The sequence below is a fragment of the Mytilus galloprovincialis genome, chromosome 11, assembly GCF_965363235.1.
Source record: "Mytilus galloprovincialis chromosome 11, xbMytGall1.hap1.1, whole genome shotgun sequence".
NCBI classification, from domain to species: domain Eukaryota; kingdom Metazoa; phylum Mollusca; class Bivalvia; order Mytilida; family Mytilidae; genus Mytilus; species Mytilus galloprovincialis.
Window position 1 is genome coordinate 80,084,162 of NC_134848.1, and position 11,772 is coordinate 80,095,933.

Here is an 11,772-nt window from a genome sequence, read left to right on the forward strand (position 1 = left end):
ATACAGATAGACGCCGTATACCTTACAACACAATTATTTTCATTTACCTGTGTTTAAAATGAATGCAAATGGAAGATTTCTTTTTCAAGGGTTGGTGTTTTTCTGAAATTGTTTAACATTTCACAGCAGTATAACACTTTTACTTTTATTATTCATCCCTTATTTTTTTAAATTAATTTTGTATTTACATTGTATCAAAAATCATTTTGTTTTCGTTCTGTTTATGTTCATTTGTGTTACCACGTCTTTTGATTAAGTTGAGCCATTTCAGTTGATAATTCATAGTGTGTCTTTCTATGGTGTCATGTTACATTGTTGTTTCAGATAAAGGTGAAGGTTTGGTACAATTGAAACGTTTAAACCCGCTGCAATTGTTTGCACCTATCCTAAGTCAGGAATCTGATGTTCCGTAGTTGTCGTTTGTTGATGTTGTTCTTTATTGTTTCTCGTTTCTCATTTTTTAAAATATATGTATGACTCGGAGGTGCGATGGGATCGCTGATGTGCGATGGTCGCGCTGAAGTGCGATGGTCTACGCCGAAGTGCGATGGTCCTTTCGCTGAAGTGCGATGGTTTTGCATTACGTTTGCATGAACAATGTGAAGTTTTCAAATACAACGTTATTAAATCAAATTGTTCGGTGTTAAAGACCTTATTTTGACCAATAATGGTTTACTTTTACAAATTGTGACTTGGATGGAGAGTTGTCTGATTGGCACTCACACCACATCTTATATCTACAAAGGCAGGAGAATAATATTTTGTAGATGAAGGTTTCATACGTACAAAGGAAAGGGAACAGAATTAAACGAACGATTCAAATCCCGAACAGTTTTGATCATTAGAGGTGGGGTTACAAGATTATGTTAAACTAATTTGAAAACAAACCATCGGAGACAGGCGACTAAAAGATGATCTTGGTCTGCAGATGTGCTAACCAGTGTTTGCGGAAGCATGTATAATGCATGCCGAAAACGTTTTGAAAGACAAGTAAAATGTATTGGTCTTGCTATTAAAGTATATATCACATAATTTTGTGTGAACAACTTAATAATAAACTAAAATTAATTAATAGCAATGCTTTCGTGATTTCAAGTAGCTACATTTTTGTTTTACTCTTGAAATGAAACCTGCTTTTTAAGAAAAAACGCAATCTTAACAAGTCTATTTTGCGTATACAGATATCATTTTCTGCAATTGGTTAGGCCAAAATAATCCTGAATGGGCCAAACTTGGTGTAGTTGGTGATGCTCAACAGAGAACCCGCTAATCGTTAAACTTTTTTAACATAAAAGGTGTCACGTCTCACTATATATATATATGAGTCAAGCATGATTGTAATTATAAGTTTATATTCCTTAAAAACTGTTACGAAATCAGATAAATAGATAAATGAGTGTTGTAGGCAATTTCTTCGCTATGACATGACAAGAACAAGTTATTAGTATATTTTACAAAATTAAATGTGTCCTGCTTAGTTAGTACTATAGACGTTACAGTTAAACCCTCGCACTTCAGCGTACACACCAACGCAATTCATCGTATCTAACAACAAGTAAGCGTCACAATGTCACCATCGCACTTCAGTGTGTCAACCCTCGCACTTCAGCGTGAACCATCGTACTTCACTGTGACCATCGCGGTTCCGAGTCCTACATATATAAGACCGTTGGTTTCCCCGTTTGAATGGTTTTAGACTCTTGTATTTTGAGGCCATTTATAGCTTACTGTTCGGTGTGAGCCAAGGCTCCGTGTTGAAGGCCGAACTTTGACCTATAATGGTTTACTTAATTTATAAATTGTGACTTGGATGGAGAGTTGTCTCATTGGCACTTATACCTCATCTTTTTATATCTATCATCTGAAAAGTTATCATTTATTTAAACAGTTGAAATTCATTTAAAGAAAACTCAGTGACATGCCGAATCCGGGGAAAACTTAAACGAAAGTTAACATGACTGTAAATTTTGTTTGATTTATTAAAAAATAATTAAACGTTGTTTTGACGTCATTTGCAAATATTGAAAAACATCTAGTATGAACTGAAATGTTGATACACAATACTAATTATATAGTTTACTTCATGGGTTTTTAATTTTGAAACATATCAATGGTTTGTTTCTCCAGATGAAAACAGAAAATCAAGTGATGACCTTCGAAACCTCCAAATTAGTTGTTCGTCCTATCTCTTCTACGGATGTAAAACAGGCAAATGTAACTGCAAAAGATTGAACTTATTGAATAATTCCAGATGTCATGCTTTAATGTCTTTTCTTGTACAAACGAATAGGTTATTCGATCTATTTGGCCTTAATTTTGTTCCAAATATAAGGTATTATATAAGCAACTTTTTATCATGATTTCCGTTTGAAAATAGATGGTGGAAGGGTTAAAATTTATTTTTGCTTTTAATGACTGTAAACTGTAAACTTAAAACATTTAAAAATCCGTATTAAAAAATACTTGAAAACAAATATAATATAAATTTCATTCTAATATGACATTAGTCTTTATCTTTGGATACAAAACCATGGTCTAATTCCAATAAAACATGGGCTGTACGCTATTGACGTCACAATTGAAATTGGACCGTCACATGAATTTAGAGCAACGCCAGAGATCAAATTTGACATTTGTGTTGGTGTTCCTCGCTATGAAATTAAATAAAAAACATTATAAAAAGTAAGTTTAAATATGTCTGTTTTTTTTATTGTTAAACTTTCGATTTTCTATAACGTTTTTGGTTCTTCAAATCAAAATGACGACATATATGTCCACTTCGAATCACAAAAGTTCAAAATATTCCTTTTATAAATGATTTTTTTTTCATCATGCAATGCTAACGCTCGGTATTGAGATATTGATAAATGTAATGTCTACCCATGTTAAAATGAGAAAGACTATGGCATGAAAGAACATTTCTTGATTAATAATGTATACGCTGTATGATATCTACTTAGAAAAATATAAACAAACAAAAAAGTAAAAAACAAATAGTAAGCAAAAAGTAAGCAAAAAGGACACGACAAAATGCCAAAATCAAAAATTATATTTGCACAAGTAATAACACGTATGATGGCATCATATAAATAATTACTTGTACAACGTTTATATACAAGAAACAGCCTGTACAAAATAATAAAATGTACACAACACTGCCTGGTCAAAATGCTCAAAATGTAATAAAGAACCACAACTTCACCTTTTATGGCATTAATGTATAACGGTTGTCCCTATTCATGGGAATATTCTTAAAACTACGGTGTTAGCCCGGATGATTGTTTAATCTTTTTGTAAGTTTGCCGCCAAATGAAGTCAATCTAGTCCGCATTTCTTTTTTGGTCTCTCCAATGTAGAATTCGTCACAATTTAAACATATTAAAGACTAATTGAAGATTGAAATCTTGCGAGGCATATTTTTTCTAACATGTTTAACAGTGAAATGCTTTAAAAACTTGTGTTAAGCTTGCCTAACCTCTTTAAAATTAACGTAAGGAGCGGTTGGCAAATTGAACATTAGTAAAATTGTGTACGCAAACAACAAAGATCCATTGCTATATCACTGTAGTTTTTTACACAATTAAAATGCAATTATAAATTACTTAGACAGTTGAAACTCTAATTTGGATCCATGCAACTTATTTGAGAAGTATTTCATAAGCACATGCTTTATAGGTTTGATTAGGCGAGAATATTGTTAAAACACATTATTTTGAATATTCATCCAGGATTTGAAAGCGGCATGCCAATGTTTCTTTTATTTGTGGTTGATTATCCCTTCTGTTGCAAAAACTATAGTTTAAATGATTTTTTTTAGTTTTTTTTAAGCGAAAACTGATTAATGTATTCTCATTTCCTTACTCTTTATCACATTATAAATTGGAGATAAACAATACACTTTGTTAATTTGATGCTTCCAACGTATGATATAAAACATGCCTGTGTCGAAGCATTGACTAATGTGTAGATTTGAAAGACTTTAATATTCATTGATTAAAAAGGTCTTATACAAAAATTGTTTTACGTATGGCCTATGCTAAGTCAGAGATACTATTTTTAAATATCTAACTTTATATTGCAGACAAAACAGAAATGGTAAAAATGATGGAACACCAGACAATAAGTACAGAATCACCAGCTAAGAAAAAACCATCAATGATTGAAGAAAAAAAAGATAAGACAAACATAGTATTTGTTTCAGACAAAATGCATTATGAAACTAAATCTAAATTGAAGGTAGAAAACAAAAAAGATATCCAAGCCAATAAACAAATGTCCAAATTATCAAACCAGACACACGAGATGAATAAAATGATAATTGAAGAAATGGATAAAATATTTTCGGAAGTGAAAAAAAGAAAAGACGATGTATCATCTGACGATTTGGTAGAATGTGGTATTTGGGATTTTGCTGGTCAGAAGGACTACTATGTAACACATCAGACATTTTTAACGCCAAAAGCAATATACATTATTGTTGCAGATTTGGAAAAAAATATTGAATCCAGAAAACACGATGAGAACTTTGATGAAATTGGAGGTGATCAACCTGATAACAGTGAACCTATAAATATAGATATTAGCACTTATTAGAAAATCAGTAAAGATTTTTCCGTCGCATGTTTGCCATAACACTCCACCTATAGTGAAAATTGGGGAGGGTAATCAGGATGACATATCATTCGTACGATTGCCTCTGTTAGATATTCAATTTGACAACTGTTATAATGGGTTATAGGAAAGTTCAATTTAAGGAACGTCAATCTATTGATTACATATTGGGATGTTTTTAAATACCTATACACAAACTTGAAAGTTAATAATGATTTCCAGAATATTTTCTGAATGTAGTAGCCGAGCGTATAATGCACACCATAATTTGAACGTAGAACATACGTTATTTTCTATCTTTCAGAATACATTGATTTTTGGTTTGACAGTATTCACTGCCTCTGTGAAGATGTCTCAGCTGAAGAGAAATTAAATCCTCCAGTGATATTGGTTTGCACTGGTACCGACAAATATGCAACTGAGGTAAACAATTCTCAAATGACTAATATGTCTTATTTATGTGTGTATATGTTGCATTATAACTTTCTTTTATATGTATTTCTTGAAATTATTCCATGGGTCCATATATTTCAGATTTTTTCCGTTTTTTTTAAATGTTTCAGTGGATTATTTCTCCTTTATTTAGGTTTCCTGAATACAATGTTAACTATATACACGTACGTGCTATTAGTCAAAAGTTTGCAGTTAATATACATTTTAAAACTTAAATAGAAGTAATGGTACAGCGCTATTCGAATGTTTGTCCGAAAGCTTTATTTTAGAGCCTAGGTGGTCGTGTGGTCAGGCTATTTGGTGCCACGGTATCTCAGTAGAATGAGTTTGAAATCCAGAGAGAGAATTATTGTAACTGCATCATGCATTTATTTGTAGAATCCTTTACAAAAAATAATTCAGCTGATCTGTAACATATATCATGTACTGTGTTACGACGCTATATTTAAACTGACATGGAAAGGTAACAACCGGCCACCGAAAGCTTTATTTTTTAGCCTAGGTGGTCTAATGGTCTATCAGCTCAGGCATAGTGCAAGGCGAATTGGTACCACGATATCTCAGAAGCATGAGTTCGAATTCCGGCTGGAGAAGAACAAAACAATTGCGAAAGCAAATCTACAGATCTAACATTATCGGGCTGATGTTAAGACGAATACTATATATAAATAAAATGTATTTTCAGCGTTGGATCATCATCACTGCTGCTGATCCGATGGGTAAATCTGTTGTAGTGTCATCACTGGTTCAGACGTACTTTTAAAATTAGGATTTCTGTTACTGCATCATACGTTAGTTTGTAGGATCCATTACAATAGATAAATCAGCTGATCTGTAACCATTTCATCTTCATGCCTTATACATTATATACTGTGTAACGACTCTAGATTAAAAAGACTAGAAAAGGTAACATCCGGCCACAGTAAGCTTTATTTTAGAACTAAGGTGGTCGGGTGGTCTAGCGCGGGGAATAGTGCAAGGCGATATGGTGCCACACTATCTCAGTAGCATGAGTTCGACTCCCGGCGAGGGAAGAACATCAAATTTTCGAACGATTTTACAGGAGTAGGTTACCTTAGTCGTATTTGGCACAACCTTTTTGGAATTATGGGTTCTCAATATTCTTCAACGTTGTACTCGTTTGGCTTTATAACTATTTTGATCTGAGCGTCACTAATGAGCCCTATGTAGACGAAACACGCGAAAGGCGAATTAAATTATAATCAGGTTTTTTGATAGCTATTTACATTTTTGGGCTGATGTAAAGAGGTATAACCTAGGTGGCCGAGTGATCTAGCGTGTCGGATACAATGCTAGGCGATATGATGTCACTATATCTCTGTAGCAAGAGTTCAATGCCCGACGAGGGCAGAACAAAAAAATTGCGTCAGCAAATTTACAGATCTAACATTATTGGACTGATGTGTAGACGAATTATATATACAGAATGTACACAGCCTTGTATCAACATCACTGCTGGTGATCCGATAGATAAATCTGTTGTAGAGTTGTCACTGGTTCAGAAATAATTATACATATATACAATAGATAATTTAGTTGATCTGTAACAATTCCATTCGCATGCCTTATATATCATGTACTGTACTACGACGCTCGATTAAAACTGACAAGGAAAGGTAACACCTGGCCACCGAAAACTTATTCAATTATAAACCTAGGTGGTTGATTGGTCTAGCGCATCGGATACAGTGCAAATCGATTTGGTGCCCCGATATTCCAGTAACATGAGTTCGAATACCGGCTAGGGAAGAAAAAAAAATTGCGAAAGCAAATTTACAGATCTAACATTGTCGGGCTGATGTTTAGACGAATTATATATATATTTAATATATACAAGTCTAAATTGAAAACTACGTTCAATCCTATGATTGCGTCGGAAAAAAAACCGCAATTTTTATACGTGTGCATGTGAATCAAATTTCGTTGTAGAAGGGTCTAAATACAGATCAAACAACATTTTCGAAAAGACCAAAAAAGTGAAAAAGAATATTTAAACAAAACGCATTTGACTAACAGGTCGAACAACTGATGTTCTTAAACCCTGCTGACTGCCATTGGCGATTGCAAAATAAAATTGATCACGAGATGTAACAAAATGGATCTTAATACTAAACAGAAAACAATAAACTTGTGGCCAAGATGTTATGCCACACACAGAAGGTGTCTATTTTTTTTTTGTACACCAGATCTATATGTCTCTTCAGTGATGTAAGGGATCGAAACGGTATTTGGAAGGCCATATCATTTACCCTCAATTCCAGATAGACTCTTGAATTTTAAGAGTCAATATAGGATGAACGGATCATATAATCTGGAGGGAAAATATGATAACAGCCCAAACGAAAAAATATAAACGAGTATGAATTGAAAACTAGGTTCAAACCTATGATTGCGTTGGAAAAAAAAAACGCAATTTTTATACGTTTGCATGTAAAACAAATTTCGTTGTAGAAGGGTGTAAGGGTACAGCACAAACGACATTTTCCAAAAGACCAAAAAAGTGAAAAAGTATATTTAAACAAAACGCATTTGACTAACAGGTCGAACAACGGATGTTCTTAAACCCTGCTGATTGCCATTAGCGATTGCTAAATAAAATTGATCACGAGATGTAACAAAATGGATCTTATTATAAATTTAATACTAAACAGAAAACGATAAACTTGTGGCTAAGATGTTATGCCAAAAAAAAAGGTGTCAATATTTGGTTGTATACCAGAACAAGATTTCGACAATATATGTCTCTTCAGTGATGTTAGGGATCGATATGTCACATAATGGACCTCTATTTTAATTTAATACAAAGTAGATAAAAACAAACTTGGTAATCCACAACATGAGGTGCTAAGTTTTTACACACGATCCGGAATTCGACAATTAATGTATTTGGAATGCCATTTGATGAACCTCAATTTAGGAAAGACTCTTGAACTTTAAAGAGTTAAAGTAGAATGAACGGATTATATAAGAGGGAAAATATAATACAAGTTCAAACGAAATAAATTGAAAACAACGTTCAAACCTATGTAAAACACCAAAAGAGTGAAAAAATATATTTTAACAAAACGCATTTTAACTAACAAGTCGAACAACTGATGTTCTTAAACCCTGCCGACTGCCACGTATGCTTGCCAAATAAATGGATAACAAGGTGTAACAAATTGGATCTCTATATTAATTCAATACCAAGTAGAAAACAACAAACGTGCGACAAAGATGGCAAACCACAACATCAGGTGCTTTAAATTTTACACCATATCCGGATTTCGACTATTAATATCTCTTCAGTGATGTTAGGGATCGAAAAGTATTTGGAAGACCTTTTAATTTACCTCAATTTGGGATAGACTCTTGAATTTTAAAGAGTCAAAATCGGATCAACAGATAATATAAACCGGAGGAAAAATATATAATACAAGCCCAAACAAACTTAATATAAAACAGTCTAAATTGAAAACAACGTTCAAACCTATGATTGCGTTGGATAAAAACCGCATTTATTTTACGTGTACATGTAACAAATGTTGTTGTGGAGGGTTCTAAATACAGCATGGATTTAGAATGCTTATGTGTTTGGTTTTATTATTCTTTCAAGTTCCGTAAGCATGACATAAACAAACAATGTACACATGCACTATTGCATTTAACAATTTTGAATCATGACGACTGTCACATTCACACTAGAATATGCATACTCTATCGTAACTCATGCCAGTATTTCCGTTATTTTGGAAAACACTCGTATTGGGCGAGTACTGCATATCCATGATGTTTATTTCTTTTTCCTGACAGTCTTCACATACGTAGTTTGTTCTTACTGTTCTCTTATAATCTATCTTTGTTCTCATAGCTGACTCACATAACTGAAAACAAATCCAGCAATGTGTACCTACGAGTGCTTATATAGAGCTATATATGTCATTAACAATCACTCCGTAGATTGATTTTTCCTGGGTTTTTTTTTTATTTAAACAGACTTAAGAGTTTTATGTAATGTCTTTGATGGACCGTTGTTCTGTTTTTTCGACGTTTCTTGTTTTTTATTAGTCATGCTGAATTGTTATTTTCCCCATGAGTTTTGGTTGTCCTCAAGGTGCTTTACGTATTACTTATCATTACGTACTGAAACCTATTGATAGGGGATATACTTCACTTATAATTATTTCGATAGGCAACGAAAACAAAAATTTGTAAAACAATTCTATTTCGTTATGGTAAAACATTAGAATAGCATGTAATGCATTGATGTCAACTAACAATTTCACATAATATTATTGTAGGATAAAAGAAAAAAGAGGGAAGCTAAATATAGAGACCAATTTACAAATATTATTGGAAATCACCCAAAGAGTAGACATAAAAGACACATATGCTTTATTTCGAACACAAATTTGGTTGAAAAAGACCTACAGAGTTTAAAAGAAAAAATAGCAAACATTGCAAGCGAAATGAACTATTTCGTCGAAAGACTTCCTACAAAGTGGATTCAACTGGAAAATGCACTTACAGTTTTAAAGAATTTAAAGATAAACATTTATTCATGGGAGGATTTTTATAATATAGCCAGAGAAAATTCCATTGAACAAAAAGGAGAACTCAATACATTCCTGAGGTACCAACACAACATTGGTAACATTATTTTTTTCAATGAAATATCTGACTATATCATTTTACAGCCACATTGGTTGGTAAAGTGTTTCAGATGCCTTGTATGTGATGAACATACTGACAAAAGAACAGATGAATTACTAACTTCCACTGATTTTCGAAAATTGAGAAATACTGGGGAGTTGTCGGAGAAACTAATTGATAAACTTTTTCAAAAGGAACCTAGCTTAGATTTTGGAACGTACAAAGATCATTTAGTTAAAGTGATGAACAAATTTGACATTTTAATTAAACCAAAATTCAACAACAGGGATAACTGTCCGATATCAGAGTCATATTATATGCCATGCATGATTTCAGAATCAACTGACCTTGATTCCATAAAGAAAACTTTCATCGTAGAAAGACCCCATTGTATACCTACACCTTGGTTGGTATTTGAATTTACCTTTCTGCCATTGTCATATTTCAATCGTATTTATTTCCATTACATACGAAATTATAAATTATGTGAAGTCAGTAGAGAAAGGCTAGCTATTTATAGCGGTAAAGCGGTGTTCTGGTTAGACAAAACAGAGCTAAATAGGTTAATCATCTGTTTTTCACAAAATGCTATATCCATACAGATATGGAAATGGGATGTTGTAGAGGACAGTTCATACACACATGTTATCAAAGAACTTTGTAATATAATTGAATCGTTAGACAAGAATATATCGTACGAAGTAAAAGCAAAATGCAGTGCTGGGAATCACTCCACACATCTCGGTAGAATAAGCGATACAGAACTTAACGACCAAAGTAAAAACGGAAATTACCTATGTAAGGAGCACAATCGAACGCACAAAACTGAAGATATAAAGACGACCTGGTTTAAAAATGCTATAACCGTAAGTAATGGTGTTTGAAAAGTGAATTAAAACTTTAAGTTGTCATCAAGATAAGTTCTACAAATATGTCAGTATGACTGCGATTGTCAGTGACATTAAAATATATATATATTCCAGTAACGATCATGATGATATTTAACTAAATAAAATATGGTTGAAAATACAGGCTAGTGATATATAATGTAATGTAATGTGTAAACCGTGCAATTCATTTCTTTACATATTTTATGAACACTTTAACATTGATGAGGACTAGTTATTGATCAGTGTTTTTGTGACGTTTCTTATACATCATATCCCTTTTTTTCAACGTTGTACAATATTGATACTGAATCAGTCTGCAATTGTAATGCAGTCCTAATCGTTATAAATATTTTCAATTCTATTTCTTGGAAGTGAACAATTCGACGTCATTGAATCCGTATTCATGTGAACTTTAATTTAATACCTTGGATAGTTATTCATAGGAAACGAATGTCAACATTGAAAGTGAAAAGGTGAATCATTTGATTGACCGATTCGATCCACCAAAATTGCATTCCTATACAGGCAAAAACGATGATAAACATACATTTTAATCTATAATATGAAATCAAGCAGACCCTGTAAACTCTAATTGCACGAGTTTTTTACTCTATTTATATCTTTATTTATGTTTATATCGCGTATATGGTCATCAGATTTGTTCGGGGTCAACTCGATAAATAATTAGATGGCGTCTAGACTAAAATACACACGAGCACAATACAAATACTTTTTTCATCCCCAAACTTGAAACTAATGTAATTTCTTTCATCCACATTGATGTCCACAATTGAATGAAATTTATTCATTGTAACTCATAGTAGCGCAAAATATTTTTAGATTTTTGTACAACACAGTTCGAACAATAGTATATTACGTTTGACTTCATTTGACCTCCAAAACCATGTCTCCGACTTGTCCTATTGTATTTCATTCTCTCATATAACCTTCAGTGAAGAGTGTAACCTAAATTCATAAGAAATCACTAGATGTAATTGGGTATAACATTTGTTCTAATGACGTAATTTAACATCTTTGTTGTAAAAGCTATAATGATATGAGCGTCACTGGTGAGTCTTGTGTAGATGAAACGCGCGTCTGGCGTACTAAATTACAATCCTGTTACCTTTGATAACTATTTACCCCACTGGGTCGATGCCACTGC

The 11,772-nt window shown here is 32.9% G+C and overlaps 1 protein-coding gene across 1 annotated transcript in view; it reads left to right on the forward strand.

Moving 5' to 3' along the window:
- The window catches only part of LOC143050928 (uncharacterized), a 127,075-nt gene extending 116,694 nt beyond the window's left edge, over positions 1-10,381 (forward strand). Inside the window, exons 13-15 of the mRNA XM_076224028.1 lie at positions 4,082-4,540; positions 4,916-5,071; positions 10,320-10,381. Of these exons, the coding sequence (XP_076080143.1) occupies positions 4,082-4,540; positions 4,916-5,071; positions 10,320-10,381 (677 nt within the window). The remainder of the gene's footprint in view (positions 1-4,081; positions 4,541-4,915; positions 5,072-10,319) is intronic.
- Positions 10,382-11,772: the final 1,391 nt, after the last annotated feature.